Below are 21,870 nucleotides of genomic sequence, written 5' to 3' on the forward strand. Positions count from 1 at the left end.
ACCCACGCCATTCCCGTGCTCTGCTTCCCGCCGCCGCCGTCCTCTCGCACCACCCGCGAGTGCCGCTGCCGTCGTGCCTTCCCCGAGCCGTCGCGCCGTTGTCCCCAGCCCCGCGGCGCCGCCCCGAGCCACCGTCGCCCGCTGCGCCGCCCCGAGCCACCATCGCCGCAGCGCCACCCCGAGCCCTTCCCCGATCTCCCCGGACCCGCGACGCCGTCCTTGCCCTAGTTTGGTAATGAGAGTTTTCCTTTTCCTTTTCATCCATGTAGTAGATCACCTGTATTTGAATTAGGTATTATATATTTGGATTAGGTATTATATATATTTGAATTAGGTATTATTTATATTTGAATTAGGTATTATATATATTTGAAGAGTAGAAAAGAGTATAGTTAGTGTAAGGAAAGACCCTATAAGTTCAGACAATATGCTACATTCTATGATACCCTATTCAATCCCCTGGTTAGCATGCGATGCTCGTCGTGCTATGATTTCAGTTTTCCTTTTCCTAGTATGATGTGATCAATGGAAAGAGTTTTACTTCTCTTCCTCCAATCAACTAATGTAATGAGAGAGATGGATGGCTCTTCCTCTATGGTTGTATCTGATTTTCATTTTTCTTTCTTGTGTAGCATGATCTCCAGTGGTGAGGACCGTGTGCAGCAAGAGGCAGGCGGTGAGGACCGTGTGCAGCAACCTACAGATGATAGAGCAGTTGCAGAACGGCTGTCACGGTCGCAGTCAGGAGCTAACACGTCTCGTGCTGTCAAAAAGAAAAGGTCACAGACAATGTGGCCATCAGATGTGAAAAGTTGTGGCCGGGTCAATTCTGAGGCAGCAGCTGAAGACCCGTCAGTCAAAGTGAGATTAGGACGGGTTCGTAGTCTCGCTGCCCGGCAAAGGGTGCCACTCACCTTGGAACATTTCGATGACTTGTCTTGGGATGACAAAAAGAATATCTTCGCAAACGATATTCAACCCTATGTTGAATATCCGAGAGAGTTGCATGATAAGGCTACGAAGTATGCTACGAAGATCATCTCTAAAGCCTGGAGGAGCTACAAGAACAAGTAAAGTGTTGTCACTTACTATTATCATTTACTGTCATTTTTTCATTATCTACTGTCGCTTATGCAGATTTATTATTTTGTTGTGCATGCTTTTAAAGTGTTGGAAGTAGAACGAGAACCCTTTCGACAAGTATGGGGATTTGACAGCAGAAGCCTGGGAGGAGCTTGCTCAAAAGTGGAATACTCCTGAGTTCCAATAGTCAAGTGAGTATGTCTGCGTCGCCAACGGCTCGGGTGGCTTCAACGGCCACCTAGCCAACTCCAGGATGCCGGAGGCCTCTACACCAAGTCAATGCAGCGACCTCGATAAGTTTGTTGACAACCTCGACGAACTGCAGCTCCCCGATCTCGCCGGGAAGATCGAGAGGATGTCTATTTTCGACGCGACTTCAACTCGTGCTGCACCGGAACTAGTCGGATCGGACTCAAAAAAATTTGAGGAGGCTACACGCTTTGAGTCCCTCTTTGACTTGGAGGAGGACTTAGATCGTCTGCTCAAGCTCGAGGACGAGGGAGGACTCGGGGACAAGGGAGCCACCGCGTACAGGACAAATAAAATGCGGATAATGTTGTTCACAAATATTTCTTAGCTATCCCATGTGTTGTGATCATTCGACCACGACCACTCCACGAGTTCAAATTCTATCGACACACACAAAAGTTACCAAGCCATACTAGCATCTAAGGCCAACGGCAATGTCTTTTGGGCACTCGATTACACAACAGTCTAACCGATTACATGCACAAACTAGTTGGCTAGGCAATTATTAAATGTGTAGGACTCTTGGACACTCGATTATTACACATTTCTTGTACAATATAAGGTTTTACATAGATCAAGAATAGTTAGCATATATACCATCAATTTCAGAGCAGCCCAGCTAGCGGCTCAACTTTTTCAATCAAATCAGTGCACAATAGTTAAGCACAATAAACTTTGAAGAAAAACATAGTTAGATCCTTGAATATTATGCTGAGCCTTACTATCAATTAACTCCCAGAATCCCTGAGTTGATACTCCATCTGTTCCAAGTTGTAGGTTGTTTTGGCAAATCCAGATACATAGATTTTGCTAGGCATATCTAGATATATACATTGTGTCCACATGCATAGCAAAATTTATGTATCCTAATTTATCAAAACGAACTAAAATTTGAAATGAAGAGAGTAATTCTTATGCTTCGTTTACAAGATCGCTTGTCATTGCTCAACATTGCAGGAACTTGATGGCTATTATCTCTCGGAACTTTATAATGAACCTTCCTACTTATGTTATGCAGTACAATAGTGCTATGAGTGATTCTGCGACTACCTGTCCCACATATAGTGCTTCAATCTTTCCCATAAATCTTCGGTAGAAAGTAGCAAACTAAATGCTTTAGGCCAATTCTAATAATGGCAAGTTTTGGGTCGATATTTTCAAGAACTCCAGGTCAACAAACAACAATGAATTGATGTTGAAACACCCCCCCCCAAATGCATAGTTTCAATTTTGGTACATATTTCATATATGCATGTTGCATTTAATTATAAGACACATTCTAATAACATGGAAACAATAGCGAATACAGGGGCGGACCCAGGGCCCGACGACCCTGGGCACCAGCCTAGGCTCTCTGTCCGCTAACTTCATTAACTTCTTCAATGTCTAGTTGTTAGATAACAGCATATGTAGAGATGTAGAGTGGAGGCGCCCGGGCTCATCGAAGTTGCTGGGTCCCCCACTGAGTGAATATATGGAGTTTCATGTAGATAAAACTACTTCTATTGATCTCTGCTTTTCATGTGTAATCATATCATCCAAATTGCTTATGTGTCACCATATTAAATAATAATGAAACTCCTATTGGGAGTGGTCTGACATGCTGCTAATAATCCTGGACATACCAGAGTAATACCCGGAATATTTAGTTAGCTTTGTTCAATATCGGTGGATTTGTCACCTCAGCAAGGAAGACATCTTGGTCGCGATGCTTGAATGTTTGGTGCCTGCGCTGCCACAGCTGCTGCCCGTCGTGGCCCCAGATTCGCCCTGTAAGTGATGCATCGGAGGCATGAATGTCGCCACCGGCATGTTGGTGGGGTGCCTCCATCCGGAGCACGCCAATTGCTTGCCTGATGGATGGCCTCAGGGTGCGGTCGGGATGCGCGCACCAGAGAGCCGTGATCATAACACGCTCCATCTCATCACCATCAAATTCACCATTCAACCGTGCATCGGCGGCGTCGATGATCCTTCCGCGACCATAACATTCCCATATCCACTGCACCAGGTGCATGGTGGCGTATTGTCCGCTGTCTTCTACTACAATGATCGGGCGTCGGCCACAACAAATCTCAAGGAGGACGACGCCAAACTGTAGACATCGGATGTGGTGCTGGCACTACCACTTAGCATGCATTCTGGGTCCATGTACCCCATAGTGCTGGCAAGGGCAGTTGTATGAGATTGTCGTTCGTGGTCGACCATCCTAGCGAGCCCGAAATCGCCAAGCTTGGCGTTGAAGGAGGCGTCAAGCAAGATATTGCTCGGTTTGATGTCACGGTGCAAAACACACTGCTCCCAATCCTTGTGCTGGTACACAAGTGCAGATCCAATTCCAAGCACGATGCCATGCCTAAAGGAATAACGCAATAAATATGAGCCTTTAATTAATAAATTTAACAAAGCAAGCGGGAGATACTGCTAGTGGTGGTACCTGAGTTGCCACGATAACACATTGTTCTGGCTATGAATATGAGAGTTCAGACTTCCATTGGGCATCAGCTCATAGACAAGCAAGAGCTCACCGCCACCATGACACAGGCCTATAAGCTGCACCAGATTGCGATGCCTTAGACGGCTTATGATCTTCACCTCAGAAATGTACTCCTTTCTCCCCTGCTGGGAGCTCTTGGATACTCTTTATGGCAACCCGAAGGTCCATATCTTTTAAGTATCCTTTGTACACCGACCCGAAACCGCCTTCTCCAAGCTTCTCCTCATCGGAGAAGATGCCGGCTGCGGTGGCCAGCTCCCTGTATCGGAATCGTCTTGGTCCTGTTCCTTTCTCGAACGTGTTATCTCCCAAAGGATCATCATCAAACACATCTACTTCTCGCTCTCTTGCCTTTATGCTGCGGTGACGCAACAAGATGCAAACCAAGGTGCCGGTGCAGATGACGAAAGCTATAGAACCACCTGTTACGCCGGCTACTATCCCCAACGTCGGTCTGGTGCGAGGCGATGGATCTTTCTCATGGAACAAGTCTGTACCACAATTTTTATTATTAGCCATTTCATCACGTAGGATTATCAGTATACTACAGATAATAATGTGACTACAAGAAAATTGGTTGCATTAGTTTGAGATAGTTGCAAACACTTACCTGGTGGTTGTGCAATCGTCGACGGCGCCATGGGCGCCGATGCTATAGCAGGTCGAATGCTGCTATCGAAGTCTTCCCCAATCTTGTACGCCACGTTACAGCTGTAGCCCTTGACGGCGTCGTTGATCTCTACCGAGAGTGAGCTGCTTAACAGCTCCTCGACGAAGTAGGTGAGGCACCTGCTGCACTCGCTGGCGTTAAGGTCCCTGGTGCACTGTGCCAGCCCGTAAATCACCTGCGAGATGCCTTTCGATCCCTTGTACACCAGGCTCCCTTTCGCCAGCAGTAGCTCGGAGACGGCAGCCTCCGCCGCTAGCCGGGACATCAGACTCAACAGCGTGGATGGAGTTACTAGTATCCGATGTTGGAAAAAATAAGAGTTCTAGTTTTAAATTAATCCGAAGATAAATCATGACCATGATGACAATTGCGTACAGAAAACGAATAGATCTAAACATGCTCATAATGCAATTTAAGATAAAATATTACAACATCAAGATCAACCCTAACCAGATCATACTAGGTATGAAAGGTAGAGTTAGCGACAGAAAACCGTACGTTTCTTGTGTGACTGGAATAACCAGGCAAAGATGACGACGGTGACAATCAGCACCTCCGCGTGCTTGATGACGCCGAGTCGCGCCCCACTAACGAGGAGGTAGACGAGCTGTGGTGACGAGGACGTAGCGGACGGCGATGTGGAATCATTCGAGCAGTCGCGCAGAGCGCTTCCCAAAACCTTATTTGCCCTCTCCCAGTGCAGGATCACTGAGGACGAGGTTCCGGAGATCTGCTCACCCGATCGCCGGTGCACGCCGACGAACGGGATGAAGTAGCGTACGCGGCAGTGCAACAGGTAGGTCGAGGTGTGTTGTGCGTCTTAGGTTTTCTTCTGTGTCTCTTATTCTGTGCCGGCACCCGCGCGTATTTATAAGGAGAACCGTAGGGTTTTTGGTGTCCCAAAAACCTAGTCGGTTACGAGTCCCAAAAATTCCGCGCGTGAAATCCGTAACAGATTCAAAGTGGCAAGAGGAAGCCGCCGGAGAACAATCGGCTTTCAACCGATTTCGGGACCTTTGACGCGCACATTGCGCGCCCTTCGTCTGAGACCGGAGAACAGATCGGCTCTTTACCGAAGAGCCGATCACGGGGAACAATCGGCTCTTTCGTTCGAGACCGGAGAGCCGATCGGCTCTTTACCGGATCAGCAAAAAGAAGCCACATGCCTACAAGGATTGGACCCGAATTTTGGCGGACCATTCACGCGCACGTCGCACGCCCGTGCACTTCGCCTGAAGCCCGAGCCCGTCGAGGCGAGGCGAGGCGAGGTGAGCGAGCGCGCACGTGTTTTTCCTTCTTCCTCTCACCCACACTTGTAAGAGCATGGAGAGCATCCAACTATTTAAGTTAGGTTCCCACCACCTCCACTAGCAAGGTGGAACTAACTTGTTGCCATGCACCTATGCACTAATGGCCTTTGAGATTTTATAGGAATTATTTAGATTTACATGGGCTAGGCCCAAATATTCCAACAATCCCCCACCAAATCTCAAAGTCTCATTATGATTTTGCCTCAACCCATTGTTGTTTGATATTCCAGTATTTCAATGGAGACTGTTGAGTTGAATTTCCATCTAGAACAGCAAGTTACACTCATTTACAACTTGAACAATGGAGTAAGCCTTGAGTTGCAAGTTTTGTGCAAATGAGTTTCACTTATAGTCAAACTGATACTTGACCTCCAGTAGGCTACTTCGCGGTTGGAGCATATAGGTCATACTCCCTGATCTCTTCATGAGCTTAATAGAGATCACCCGAATCTCACAGACTGCTACCGTCCAACAGTCGAGCTCACATAGGTGTATTCTTTCAACAACGTTCTGTAGGATAACGTCTTTGCTAATTAAAGCCAACAGAATACATTAAGGCTAATGCCAACATACCATGCAGTAATCGAGAGTATTGCATCCTTCTCGAGTGAGTATAAAAGGTTACTCTCATATTAACCTCTAGCTTGTTCTTCCCAGATCCTAATTCACGGGATCTCCGATCACATAGGTTGGGTTGCCACGAGGGAATAGCTTATACAGGTCTCAAACCCATCTCCTTGGATGCATTGTCTATCACATTACGTGACAGCCCCTTGGTGAATGGATCAGCCAGATTTTTCTCAGTGTGGACATAATCCACAGTGATAACTCCGGAGTTTCTCACTTTTCTGACTGATTTTAACCGTCTCTTGATATGTCTTGAAGACTTCATATTGTCCTTTGAACTGTCTACCTTGACAATCACAGTTTGATTGTCACAGTTCATCATTATTGCCGGTAATGGTTTCTCGACAATAGGTAAGTCCATCAAGAGCTCACGAAGCCAATCGGCTTCCACTGTAGCTGTATCTAGTGTTGTGAGTTCTGCCTCCATAGTAGATCTCGTCAGGATCGTCTGTTTGCATGATCTCCATGAAACAGCAGCACCGCCAAGAGTAAAAACGTATCCACTGGTGGGATACAGCTCATCTAGATCCGATATCCAATTAGCATCACTGTATCCTTCCAGTACTGCAGGAAAACTGGAATAGTGAATCCCGTATTCCACAGTACCCACCAAGTAGTGCATTACGCGCTCAAGCGCACACCAATGATCATCTCCCGGATTACTAGTAAACCGGCTCAACTTGCTAACAGCAAAAGAGATATCAGGCCTCGTTGCACTCGCAAGATACATGAGTGAGCCAATTATCTGTGAATATCTCAATTGGTCTCTGCCAATTCTTTTGTTCTTTCGAAGGATCAAGCTCGGATCATAGGGAGTTGGACTAGATTTGCTATCCTTATAGCCAAACCGATTCAACATTTTCTCCACATAATGGGATTGCGAAAGAGTAATCCCATTCTCTCCCTTGATCAGCTTGATGTTGAGAATAACATCAGCCTCACCAAGATCTTTCATATCAAAGTTTCAACACAAGAATATCTTGACCTCGTTGATCATATCAAGACTAGTGCCAAAGATCAGTATGTCATCGACATACAAACACAATATAACTCCTTGACCCCCACCATAGCGGTAATACACACATCGATCAGCCTCATTGACACTAAAACCTACTGATATGAGTGTCAAGTTGAATTTCTCATGCCATTGCTTAGGTGCTTGCTTCAGGCCATACAAAGATTTATACAACTTGCACACCTTGTTCTCATGACCCTCTACAACAAACCCATCAGGCTGTGTCATGTAGATTTCCTCTTCCAGCTCTCCGTTCAGGAAAGCCGTCTTAACATCCATCTGATGGCTGAGAAGACCATACGAGGTAGCCAGGGAGAGTAGAACACGAATAGTGGTCAATCTCGCAATAGGTGAGTAAGTATCAAAGAAATCTTTGCCTTCTTTCTGGGTGTAACCCTTAGCCACAAGACGAGCCTTGTACTTGTCAATAGTACTATCAGACTTAAGCTTCTTCTTGAACACCCACTTGCAACCCACAGGTTTGCAACCATACGGTCTTTCGACCAGCTCCCAAGTTCTATTGGAGAGAATGGAGTCCATCTCGCTACGGACAGCTTCTTTCCAATCATCCGCATCAGGAGATGAGAATGCCTCAGTGATTGTTTTGGGAGAATCATCTATGAGATAAATAATAAAATCATCACCAAAAGACTTTGCAGTCTTTTGCCTCTTGCTCCTCCTAATAGCATCACTGTGAATCTCCTCATAATTTGATTCAAGTGTGTGTTCATCATACTCAGAAAATTGAACAGATTTAAGAGTTGTATTCACTGTTTCATTCAGAGGTAATTAAAAGATAACATGCGAGTCTTTCATAGGAAAAATATTCTCAAAGAAGGTAGCATCACGAGACTCAAGCACTGAATTTACATGCATATCAGGCACCTCTGATTTAACTACTAGAAATCTATAAGCAATGCTGTGATGTGCATAACCAAAAAGATACAATCCACAGTTTTAGGTCCCAACTTGCGCTTCTTGTTGATTGGCACATTAACCTTGGCCAAACAATCCCATGTGCGCAACTAAGAGAGTGAAGGTCTTCTCCCAATCCACTCCTCGTAAGGAGTCTTTTCCTTATTCTTCATGGGAACTCTATTCAGGACATGACATGCAGTCAATATTGCCTCCCTCCACCATGCCTTAGATAATCCAGCGGTGTTTAACATGGCATTAACCAAGTCAGACAACGTGCGATTCTTCCTTTCGGCAACCCCATTTGATTCAGATGAATAGGGAGGCATTCTCTCATGAATAATGCCGTGTTCCGCATAAAATAAGTCAAAATCGTTAGAGAAATATTCACCTCCTCGATCGGATTTAAGTCATTTGATCTTTTTCTCAAGTTGGATTTCTACTTCAGCCTTATAGATTTTAAAGCAGTTAAGATCCTCATCTTTCATTTTCAACAAGTACACATAGAAAAATCTAGTTGCATCGTCAATCAAGGTCATGAAATATCTTTTTCCACCTTCTGTTAACACGTCATTCATCTCACAGATATCTGAATGGACGAGTTCTAGAGGTGCCAAATGTCTCTCCTCTGCCACCTTATGAGGTTTTCGAGGTTGCTTAGATTGCACACAACTATGGCACTTAGAACCTTTGACTATGGAAAAATTCGGAATTAAACTCATGGTGGAAAGTCAAAATATAGAGTCAAAATTCAAATGACATAAACGCGAGTGCCAAACAGATGTATCGCTCTCATTTATACAATCAGAAATTAAGTTCACGGACTTATTACAATAATCTGAAACTGAAAAAACAGAACAAGCCTCCACACTCATAGCCTTTACCGATAAATTGTCCACACTTAGAAACGACAAATTTATTGGACTCAATCACTACTTTAAAACCATCCCTACACAAAAGGGATCCACTAACTAGATTCTTGCCGATAGTAGGGACATGCTGCACGTTCTTCAGCTACACGATCTTTCCTGAAGTAAGTTTCAGATTGACCGTGCCAACACCATGAACAGTAGCATGCGACCCATTGCCCATCATCATGGTAGAATCCCGAGCGGTCTGGTAAGAAGAAAACAAGGTAGCATCAGAACACACATAAACATTTGCACCAGTATCAAGCCACCAACTAGTAGATTGAAATACTGAAAAAACCGAAGGTATAGAATTATACCCACTGGTTTCCACTCCAGCCATGGTGACCGTGTTCACAGTCTTCTGCTCAGGTGAAGGTTTCCTTCCTTTGCGGTGTGGGCACTTCTTTGCCCAATGATCAGTATATCCACATACAAAACAGCCTTGATCTTACTTGAATTTCTTCTTCTTGAAAATAGTGGTAGGCTGCGGCTTGGTCTTTTTTCCCTTGCCCTTGCCTTTGCCATGAGATTTTTACACCATGTTGGCACTAGTCTGGCCCTCAGCAGACTTAGATCGCCCATCCTTGGTCCGAGCTTTTTCCTCAACATCAAGCGATGCTATCAGATCAGGCACTGATATCTCCATCCTCTTGTGTTTGAGAGTAGTGGCGAAATCTCTCCATGAATGAGGCAACTTGGCAATGATGTCACCAGCCACAAACTTGTCGGGTAGGTTGATCTTGAGGTGCTCAAGCTCCTTGGCCATGCACTGTATCTCATGCGCCTGCACGACTATAGATTTTTCATCAGTCATCTTGTAGTCATGGTACTGCTTCATAGTGTACAACTCAGCGCCAGCATCTGTGCCGCCATAATCGGCCTCCAGGGCGTCCCACAAAAAGTGTGTTGGCCTCGGTAAAGGCCTTCTCCTGCTCAGGGGTAAGAGGCCCCTTAGGTGTGCCCTTGGACACCCACAGCACGTTCATGGCAGAGAACCACAGAATCACTCTCATTTGCCATCTCTTAAAGTACTCGCCAGAGAACTTCTCGGGCCTCAGAGCATCAACAAATCCAGCCATTAAACTGAAATTCCTATAATAAGATTTTTGGATTGTTGGAAAAAATAAGAGTTTTAGTTTTAAATTAATCTGAAAATAAATTATGACCATGATGATAATTGCGTACACAAAACGAATAGATCTAAACATGCTCATAATGCAATTTAAGATAAAATATTACAGCAGCAAGATCAACCCTAACCAAATCATACTAGGTATGAAAAGCATAGTTAGGGACAGAAAACCGTACGTTTCTTGTGTGACTGGAATAACCAGGCAAAGATGATGACGGCGACGATCAGCACCTCCGCGTGCTTGACGATGCCGAGTCACGCCCCACTGACGAGGAGGTAGACGAGCCGTGGTGATGAGGACGTAGAGGACGGCGATGTGGAATCGTTCGAGCAGTCGCGCAGAGCGCTTCCCAAAAACCTTATTCGCCCTCTCCCAGTGCAGGATCGCTGAGGACGAGGTTCCGGAGATCTACTCACCCGATCGCCGGTGCACGCCGACGAACGGGATGAAGTAGCGTACGCAGCGGCGCAACAGGTAGGTCGAGGCGTGTTGTGCGTCTTAGGTTTTTTTCTGTGTCTCCTATTCTGTGCCGGCACCCGCGCGTATTTATAAAAAGAACCGCTAGGGTTTTTGGCGTCCCAAAAACCTAATCGGTTACGAGTCCCAAAAATTGCGCACGTGAAATCCGTAACAGATTCAAAGTGGCAAGAGGAAGCCGCCGGAGAACAACTGGCTTTCAGCCGATTTCAAGATCTTTCACGCGCACGTTGCGCGCCCTTCACCCGAGACCGGAGAACAGAGCCGATCACGGGGAACAATCGGCTCTTTCATCTGAGACCAGAGAGCCGATTGGCTCTTTACCGGATCGGCAAAAAGAAGCCGCATGCCCGCAAGGATTGGACCCAAATTTTGGTGGACCATTCACTCGCTCGTCGCACGCCCGCGCCCGTCGCCCGAAGCCCGAGCCCGTCGAGGCGAGCGAGCGCACGCATGTTCTTTCTTCTTCCTCTCACCCACACTTGCAAGAGCATGGAGAGCATCCAACTATTTAAATTAAATTTCCTCCACCTCCACTAGCAAGGTGGGACTAACTTGTTGCCATGCACCTGTGCACTAATAGGCCTTTAAGATTTTATAGGAATTATTTAGATTTATATGGGCTAGGCCCAAATATTCCAACATAAGACGTAGAACGCTCATGTCAGATCGGCGACGGAGAAGAACGACTCGTTGGAGTACCGGAGCACGCACGCGTCTTCGCGGGCCTTCGTCTCCCGGCTGAATGGGCAAATCAGCTCCGCTCCAGTGGTCGCCGGTTGGAGGCAGTTCTGGCACTGGGTCCAGTTACGGTCGGCGTAGCACATAGTGAGACCAAACACAGCATCGGGCGCCTCACCGGCAACAGCGTAATTGAAGCCGGCGCGGTTGGCGATGGCACCCGACTGGAGGTCGTCCATGAGTTTGCCGAGGTTCACCTGGTACGGGCTCTTAATGGTGTAGTTGCCCGTAGTAGAGCAGTAGTATGGTCCAATGGGCACTAAGACTCCTGCCGAAAACGTCAACGTTAAATCCGGCGCTGCAGTGGAATAAGGAAATGAGGAGACGATGGCGAGCAGGATGAGGAAATGCAGCGGTGCCATGGTTAGTAGGGAAGGAGCAGTAGATTGCGCAGGTGCAGAGGCAGCGCACTTAGATACGTGTCTTCGCATCTCTTCGTCAGTTCGGATAATTTCTCGGGTATGATATTTTTGTGGACGTCAAAAAATGAAGACAAATGTCTTGACTTCCAAGTCCGCGCGTTCCGACAAGTTTGAGCTGTCCAACTTTGGGTACTTCTGCCCTAGGCCAATGAAAAATTACGAATTTTGCTCGTGTGAGAAATTTACAGTTTTTAGAAGGAACAGCGACGGAATCTTCTGAGAGCGGCAGCACAGACCAAGCACAGTCCAGGTCGACGCTATCGTCAACCGGGAGTTGCTTCGAGTCCTCCGTAATTCGCATTAATGATATGCGGTCTTGTAGGAAAGGAAAATTTTGAATTCATTTCATTGAAGGGAGACAAGAATTTTTTTCTCTTTATATATTTTATTATTATTTGTTATGGTCCGGGTCCTGGCAGCCATAATTATAATGTTATCGCTCAAGGATATAATTATAAGGTTAGTTGAAACTTGTCTTAGCAACGAAAAGTTTCTTAGTGAAACTCATAGACGAGAGGATGGAAACCGGAACGCACCCGCGTTGCTCAGGCCTCAGAGGCGACTAGGGTGGTGAACAAGAGCCTCTGCCACCGCCTCCCTTTGGTCCCCTTGTTCACTCTGCAGCTGCTCAAGCCTGCTGGCGGAAGCCTGCGCAGCGCTGAGGACAGTGGCGGACGGGCATTTTTCCGTGCCGGTGAGAAGCAGTCTTCAGCTCCTGCTCTTTCAAATTATAGATCGTTTTGATATTTTTAAATATATATATTTTTACTATTTATCTTCTAGATTTATCTTATGAAATAGAAGGCACCAGTTGTTGGAATATTTGGACCCATTAGTGCAAAGACCCATCATGTAAATCTAAATAATTCCAATAAAATTTTAAAGATCCATTAGTGCAAAGGTGCATGGCAACAAGTTAGTCCCACCTTGCTAGTGGAGGTGGAGAAAATCCAACTTAAATAGTTGGATGCTCTCCATGCTCTTGCAAGTGTGGGTGAGAGGAAGAAGGAAGAACGTGCGCGCTCGCTCGCCTCGCCGGGCCCGTGAATGGTCCGCCAAAATCCGGTCCAATCCTTGCGGGAACGCGGTTTCCTTTTGCAGAATTTGTTTTGTCACTTTGAATTTGTTACGGATTTCACGCGCTGAATTTTTGGGACTCGTAACCGACTTGGTTTTTGGGACGTTAGAAACTCTAACGGTTCCTATAAATACGTGCGGGTGCCGAAGGAAAAATACAACAGAAGACGCACAACACGCCTCGACCTGCCTGCTGCGCCGCCGCGTACGCTACTTCATCCCGTTCGTCGGCGTGCACCGGCGATCGGGAGAGCAGGTCTGCGGAACCTCATCCTCAGCGATCCTACACTGGGAGAGGGCGAATAAGGTTTTTGGGAAGCGCTCTGCACGACTGCTCGAACGCTTCTACATCGCCATCCTCTACGTCCTCGTCGCCACGGCTCGTCTTCCTCCTCATCAGTGGGGCACAACTTGGTGTCGTCAAGCGCACGGAGATGCTGATCGTCGCCGTCGTCTTGTTTATCTGGTTATTCCGGTCAGCTTAGAGACGTACGGTTTTCTATTCCTAACTATGTTTTTCATACCTATTATAATCTGGTTAGGGTTGATTTTGCTGCTGCAATATTTTATCTTAAATCATTTGATCAACATGTTTACATATGATCGTTTTCTGTATGTAATTTTCGTCATGATCATGATTTATCTTCGGATTAATTTAAAATTAAAACTCTTATTTATTCCATCACTGGTAGGATAACGGTGGGAGCGCCGTCGTTCAAAGAGAAGTTGTCGATCAAACATGGATAACGGTGGAAGCGCCGTCATCCAAAACTCGGCCCGAGTAACCACGCTCGTGTGCTACTCAACTTCTTGAGATTAGGATTAATGTTCCATTAGCTTCCTTCTACTCTCCTGTTCGTTTTATTCACGCGTCAGCTCCCTGTTTGCTTACGGGAAATATCCTGCTCTGGAAAGCTTGATACCTCCGATTGACGGCTTCCTTCTCCGACTTGTATACTGCTCAATGTTCTACTAAAACAGATTAGCAATTGTAGTTTACACAAACTTGCAAAATGAGCGGGTGGTTCCAGAGAACAAAGACACGACAAGTACTATCAGCGTCTTCCGTTTGGGCTAGCTGCTCTCTCACAACTGAGCCCTCACCCAGCAAATGCAATGCATTTTCCTGATTTTCTGCCCTGTATGTGTTCTTTGGCATGTAACATCAAAGCTGTGCAGGTAGTGACATTCATTTCATTGATAGCCAATCTTTAGCAGGCTTAAAAGGCCCTGACCACGTTTTGATCAGGGACACAAGAAACCCAACGGCTTAATTAGTTCCATGCCTATCCATGCTATAAGGTGGGGCCGCCGACATCATATCGATCTCTTGTGTGCAGACACTGGGTCAGTTATAAAGGCCACGTACAGCCAGCTGCCACCTGTCTCTGACGGTAATCCACATCATCACTGATGACAAAAGCACGGTGTCAGCAACCAACCGTGACATGACGACTCTACAAGACTACAACGATGCCGGCACCGTACGTGTATCCGCGTGACGTGGGCGACCTCGTCAGTTTGATGATGAGAATCAATTGCAATTAGGCTCGATGGCGATCCTACCGGATTCATGATGGACAAGTTCTAACGTTTTGTATGAAAGCCAATCAAGCCTAAGCATGAAGCAGAACTACCTAATCCGGCAATGGCACGACGCCTTCCAGTACCGTGTTTACTGTCTTGTTTTGGATTAGCGCTTTATAAAAGTGAGTTGTTTGTTTGATCACTACTAGCGTTTTTTAGTAATAAGATGGACACTGACGCATCAGCAAACTACCGCAGACGAGGTTGTGGCGTGACATCGGTCTTTACGACTACTGGGCCCACTTGCGAACCATCAATGTGGACAAGCATGCATCCTTTGTTCGGTCTGACAGCCATTCTGGCACGTCGAAGGACTATTTTCTTAATTCACGCCAAGAGCCAACACCATATATACCTAAAACGTGCTTTAGGCCGCCCCTTTGATACGGCTCTAGCTCCGGCTCCTCACGCGGCTTCTGTCGGAGCCCTACCAAGCGCACGAAACGGCTCCGCGCTGGAGGAGTCCCGGGGTTTCCGCTGAGAGGAGCCAGGAGGAGGAGGAGCAGAAAAACTAGCTCCCCACGGCTCGTTCGTCATTCCCCACTATGCTTTACCAACTTACCCCTGAACCGGCGGTAGCGCTAGGTTCCAGGATCTCTTGCGCGACCAGGGCAGGGGTGAGCTGGCTGCCGCCAGCGAGCGGAGTAGGCGCATGAGGCGGCGCTGCGCACGAAGCAGCGCTGTAGTCGGCAGTGTCACGTTGGGAAGTAGGGCCGCCACCGCCGCTAACATGGTGCTCCCCTCCACTAGTTTCCACCGCAGACGAGCTCCTCATATCCTAGGCCACAGATTCCGCCTTTTCCTGGATCCTCTGCTCACTCTCGCTCTGCCGCCGGACGGAGATCCAGGTGCTCGGCCACGGCTGGCCAAAAAACGAAAGCAGCGCTATCTGTAATTTCTATTACATAAAAAGTAATATTAGGGTATATCGGACATTTGACCCTACATCCATTTACCATCAAATAGAAGAAACTGTTTTGCCAAAATATTTGCTAATAAACGAGAAGCCGAAACCGGAGCCGGAGCTGTTTTTGGAGGAGCCAGAGCCCTCAAAAAAACCCTTAATCAGGAGATTAATAAGGCTGCAGAAATGAAGTCTCAATCGTGCTGCCTGAACATGCAGTGCATGCCCTGCCGCTGCTCAGCACGGCCCCACACATTCAGGCTGGAAGCGAATGCTAGTAAATGACAAGTAAGATAAGCTACTACTCCCCAACCCATCATAAGAATCAAAACAACAATGCTAGTAAATAAATACACTTTTAGAAACTAAAGAGAGAAAGACCTACCACTTTCACCAGACAAACTATTTTTATTCAAACACTGATTAGTCCTAATCTTTAGTTCAATCCAGACTATAGACGACTCAGCCTTAAGATCTAATAATCATTAGTTTAATGCCATTATCTACTACACAACCTATCCAACAATTATGAAACATCACCATTATTTGGAACATCGTGTCTTCCACAACTTTTATGCTATGGACCTTTGCAGTTAAAAATATATAGGATGACCTAATTACATATAAACCTCGAGTGCAGAATCTGACAGAAAAATTTGTTAGTCCGATTGAGAATCTTATATCTTGGGTTCTATCCAACCGAAAATAATTTTCTTTATAAATCTATAAAAATCCTGAGGAAAACTTTATAACTTTGTTATTTATGGAGAGCAGTACACATCTGGCATCAAAGTGTTGTGCAAGTTCTGACATTCTTTTCACGCTTGTATTCTCCACCTTCAGAGTTAATTCAACACTTGCCACCAGATCTGATTCATTTCATATGAAAGCACTTGCTGAAAACAAAGAGCGTTTGTTAGTAACTAATCAACTAAACAGCAGGAAAGATGTGCCTACCATATTAACAAGGGAGTAGTTCTTGTAACAAAGCGAAAGCCTAGCTAGTTGTTGGTAACAATATCCCACTTGTATATCAGGAAGGACTGTACATACATGCCTACCCACCGTGCATCGCAAACAAACAAATGCCAAGACAAATCAAGGTTCCTACCTATTATGTCTTTCGCACACATGTAATCATAAACTAATGTTCTCTGGATCGTATTTTATTTTTCACTATATCAAAACAAGTATGTGTATTCATAATTAGCTGCTTAATGCTTATTAATGGTATTCCCTTGAATTTGGGAGCAACTAAGAAGTATTGGAAAATCCAAATGTCCTAGCAAGGTTGAGCTAGTTCTTCTTGTGAGTTCAATTCAGTTTGTCAACCAAATGCAGGCACATACCCATGATCCTTTCTGTAGTTCTACTAGTTCAAGCAACCAAACACGGTAGTTGTATTCTAAAGGGTTGATAAGGATTCAACATCAGACTCAATGATTGTAACAGTCCTCCAGCATTCTTTCGCCAATGGGACTACGGAAGGAACCCTGTCACTAATCATTGCGTAAGCTACAATGGTACGGTAGAACTCACATCAGTGCCATTATGCAAGTGGAGTAAAGAAACATTACGTTAAACTACTAAAACCTGCTGGAACGCAGCCATTGACTTGAGGTGAAGACTCATGAGAGTCGATAAAGCTTACGAAGCCTTCCAGATCCGCAGAGCCACCTATTCTGCCAACCATGGCTCCAAGGCACCTCTTGTCCCTCCTTACAGCGACCTCATTGCTAGCTGAAATGGCAGTAGCAGTGGTTAGATAGAACTACACATCTTCTCGGCCCAACTGTTCGACCGTGGAAAACTACAACATGGTAAGCTCATACAAGAAGAACCTCTTCAAGCTCATGGCTGATCTTGAGGTGGTCGCCATCAACAACCGTGGCTTCAATAAGAGTAAAGCAGGAAACCCACCTGATGCCATCTTCGGCCTCACAATGTGCTATGCCGACAGCAACTGGGATTAGTGCCAGAAATGCCTCAAAGCTGCTACCACCGATGTGCAGCAAATGTGCCCATTCAGAAGGAGGATGGAGGCCAGTTACGAAGCCTGTGTCCTAAAGTACTCGGATGAGTCATTCTTCTCTGCCGCTGACCTTAGCGTGGCATCCTACATATCATTTGATGTCAATGCCACCAACATAGCCACCATGAACGCCACGTGGTGGAGGCTAATGGGCCACCTTGCAGGAAAGGCATCCGGCTCGCCACTGCGTCTAGCCAATGGGAGTGAAAAGTTCGAAGACTCCAACGGTAGGTCCCAGGTGATGTACAGGCTTGTGCAGTGCACGAGGGACCTCAACGCAAGCGAGTGCATGAGGTGCCTCACCAATTTTGTGGCAATTCTATCGAGCTCGAGTTCGAATAACACCTATGGCGCTGTAAAGGGTTTCAGCTGCTACGTGGTGTATCAGATTGGGCGAGACCTAACCATCACCATTCCGCCTGCGCCACCACCGCTGACGCAGCCCTCAGCGCCATCAACAACTACTCCACAGCTACAAGGTCAGCAGCTGAGTATCCATGATGCTACATGCGTCACACAACTGTAAATTTTGAGTGTGTCATGACAACCCCTTACAATTGTATTACGTCTATGTATGTGTGTTTTATGCAACAGCTACACCGCCTCCCTCCTTTGACGACCCTATGGCTGGCCTTGTGGTTGGAGCGTCTGTGGGCTCTCTTCTACTCCTGTTCGCCTTGGCCATCTTGGTTTGGATCTTTTGGCGATGCAGAACAAAGTGTATGCCAGTGGAGCAGGATCTAGGTGATGTGCTCGATGCTGAACCACAAGAAGAGGAGTTTGAGAAAGGGGCAGTTCCCTGGCGCTTCCACTACCTAGAACTGGCTGTCTCCGCCAGGTATTTCTCCGATGACTTAAAACTTGGCGAAGGGGGCTTTGGCTTAGTGTACCATGGTTACTTAAGCGTTATGGACCTTCACGTCACTATAAAAAGAGTGTCCGGGAACTCAAACCAGGGCAGGAAAGAATATGAGTCTGAGGTGAAGATCATAAGCCGGCTGAGGCATCACAACCTTGTGGAGCTCATCGGCTGGCACCATCGTGATGATGAGCTGTTGCTTGTCTACGAGCTCATGCCCAATGGAAGTCTTGATACTCATATTCACAATCCGGACAAAGTGTTACCATGGACGATCAGGTATTTATAATTACGCCACTCATAGAGTTTTATCACTTCCAATACCCTCTCATGTGATTTTATTAATTTTTATATGCTTTATATATGCATGATATCATGCTCGGAATTGGTTCTGCACTTCTTTACCTCCATCAGGATTGCCAGCAATGTGTTCTTCACCGCGACATCAAGCCAAGCAACATCATGCTGGATGCATCATTCAACGCAAAGCTTGGTGACTTTTGGTTGGCAAGGCTTGTTGACCACGGCAGGGGCACGCATACGACGGTGCTCGCTGGCACGATGGGTTACATGGACCCAGAGTGCATGGTCACCGGCAGCACCTGCATCGAGTCCGACGTTTACAGCTTCGGCATCGTCGTCCTCGAGATCGCTTGTGGACGGCCGCCAACAACTGAGGTCACAAAGGATACCATTTTGGGAGTTCTACAGCCAAGGAAGGATCCTAGATGCAGCTGATATTCGTCTCAACGACGACTTCAGTACAGGAGAGATGGAGCGCGTGATGGTCACCGCACTATGGTGTGCGCACCCTGACCGCACCCAGAGGCCTTCCATCAGGGAGGCTATGAACGTGCTGCGCCTGGAGGAGCAGTTTGCCAAGCCTCCCTCCAAAAATGCGGATCACGACGTTCCTGCCGCTACCATTGGTCAAGTTCCAGACTAATTCCGGTAGTGCGACCGGCGGCAGCAGCACATGGATCACCGCGACTAGTTCCATCAGTGAGATGGAGACCTCATCCCTGTTACAATAACAAAACTACATGGTTGAGTACTTCTGGTATATATCATATTGTTTTCTACAGTTTCTTAAGATGTTCGGTATGCGATTGGCAGTCTGAAATGTACTCTGTTTCTTTTTAGCATCAGACATCTGACGGTATAAGTAGATAGGCAATGTTAAACTTTTTATATTGGTATAGTATCTCATTGGACCATTAGTCAGTATTTTACATTTTCCCGACCAATCATCCATTAGCATATCTATTGTTTACCGAACAACTGTCAGTCGGTATAAGTGCCCAGGCCCACTTCCCTCCACGCCTGCTGCGGTCCTATTAACTGGCGTCCAAAACTTTCCAAAAGGCCCACTGGTCAGTCATTCACAAACCCTACCTTTCCTCTACCTCCACTTCACCAAATTTTCACCGTCGCCAGCCCCTGCTCAGATCATCCCCCGGCCCTGCCCACCCCCCTGCTCAGATCCACGAAGCTCCCACCCCACCGACGCCTCCTCAGATCCTCCACAGGAGGTTAGTGAGCGGCGGGCCCGCACGCCGCACAGGGCTACGCGGCGGGCGGCGACTCGGCGCTGCCGGCGCACAGCTCCGCCTCCGCGAGGCGCTGGCGGACGGGCAGGTAGCGGCCGGCGTGCTGCTACGCCTCCGCGAGACGCGGGCGGAAAAGCAAGCAGCGGCCGGCGGCGGCTCGGCACTGGCGCGCAGCTCCGCCTCCGTGAGGTGGGGACGGGCGCATCTCATGACGGGAGGTATGAAATAAACGTTCTTGCTATTGTTTATGCCACGTGTGTCCCTGAACCAAAAGATGTAGCTCTATGGACTTGCAAGTTCCAAACATAAGACCAAAGTAAAGAAATTTTATCCGTGATGTGCACTCAGATGCTCAGTCGAGTTCAACTCTTAACCATTATGATTTATTAGCCCCATGATTTTTTACGATTGTTGCCTTTAGATGTGCGCAGCATTGTGCCGTTGAGTCTCGTGCAAACCTGCATGCTATTGTTCTGTTCACAATGTTTTGTTCACAAATTTAGAACGGAAGGTCACGCATGGTATTGATTTGTCCCTGGACATCATGAACTAATCAGTTTGTTTATTTCCATATGATGGCTTCCCACTATTTCTCACCTGGGATGACATCACTCAACATTGACACCTGGACTGCAGCCGTGCAGGTATGTACCGGCCTTGCTATCCTTGATTTGATGCATTATTATGTATTCAATCTGGGTAAAAAAGCAGTATCTGAGCATGTATTCGTAGACATTGTATACTAAATTATTGTAATTTGCCTTCCAGGTAACCTTTCTTTTTTTTTTGGCTTTGTACATGCATGCTTCATTCCAGATGAGTACTTGCAGAAAACTCATGACCTCCCTGTACTATACTTGCATAAAACTCATGACCTCCCTGTGTTATGAGTACTTGCAGAAAACTCATGACCTCCCTGTGTTATGTGTCGAAGGCGGTGATACGCAGAAGATCCTCCCGGCCATGCAGAACCACAACACCGCGCGCTCTCTGCGGCAGGCCTCAGCAGCATCAAGGTGTCAAGGGCTGTCAAAATGGGCGTGCTTGCCGCCACCTCACTACGGGAGAAGCCCACTTTGCCGAGTGTCCCAGACACTTGGCAAAACAACAAAAGCTCTCAGCAAACTCTTTGCCGAGTGTTACACTCGGCAAAGAGGAAATGGTAAAGAAAGGATCGGCAAAGGCCTCTTTGCTGAGTATTTTTTGTCGAGCACTCAGCAAAGAGTTTGCCGAGCGCCTTATCCAGCACTCGACAAAAAAAATAGACGTGACGGCGGAAGAAACAGTGACGGACATTTGCCGAGCGTCTGGGAAAAGCACTCGGCAAGGTTTATGCTCTTTGCCGAGTGCTTGTGTAGGGACACTCGGCAAAGATTATTCTCTTTGCCGAGTGTCCTGTTCCAGCACTCGGCAAAGCTAACGCTCTTTGCCGAGTGCTAATGTAGAGACTCTCGGTGAATCTTATGCACTTTGCTGAGTGCTGGAGCAGAGACCCTCGGCGAATATTATGCTCTTTACCGAGTGCTGGAGAAGAGGCACTCGGCAAAGAGTTTTTTTAAAAAAACACCAGTTTTCTTTCTCTCCAAAGCCTCACACAGTTTTACAATTTCACAATAGCCACACAGATGCATCAAACAATCTGATCGACCACAAGTTTTACAAGAGTTTAATGATGAAATTAATAAACAATGAAAAATAGTTTTACAAGAGTTCAACAGATAAATTCACAAATTTCACAAACAGTTCTCAAAACCACTGATTACAAGTTCTCAACAAGTTCACAACAAAAGATCATTTGACTAATTTCAGAA

At 46.6% G+C, this 21,870-nt stretch overlaps 1 protein-coding gene and 2 pseudogenes across 1 annotated transcript; 1 reads left to right on the plus strand and 2 right to left on the minus strand.

The window, feature by feature from the left end:
* Positions 1 to 3,009: 3,009 nt before the first annotated feature.
* On the minus strand, positions 3,010 to 4,764 carry LOC112885501 (annotated as a pseudogene).
* Positions 4,765 to 11,545: 6,781 nt separating this feature from the next.
* LOC112885800 (cysteine-rich repeat secretory protein 1-like) lies at positions 11,546 to 12,056 on the minus strand. Its single transcript, XM_025951448.1, has one exon. The coding sequence runs from the start codon at positions 11,988 to 11,990 to the stop codon at positions 11,547 to 11,549; it is 444 nt and encodes a 147-aa protein (XP_025807233.1). The 5' UTR covers positions 11,991 to 12,056; the 3' UTR covers position 11,546.
* A 2,519-nt stretch (positions 12,057 to 14,575) lies between these two features.
* On the plus strand, positions 14,576 to 19,543 carry LOC112885502 (annotated as a pseudogene).
* Positions 19,544 to 21,870: the final 2,327 nt, after the last annotated feature.

Source organism: Panicum hallii, chromosome 3 (assembly GCF_002211085.1).
Source record: "Panicum hallii strain FIL2 chromosome 3, PHallii_v3.1, whole genome shotgun sequence".
In the NCBI taxonomy this organism is placed as follows: Eukaryota; Viridiplantae; Streptophyta; class Magnoliopsida; order Poales; family Poaceae; genus Panicum; species Panicum hallii.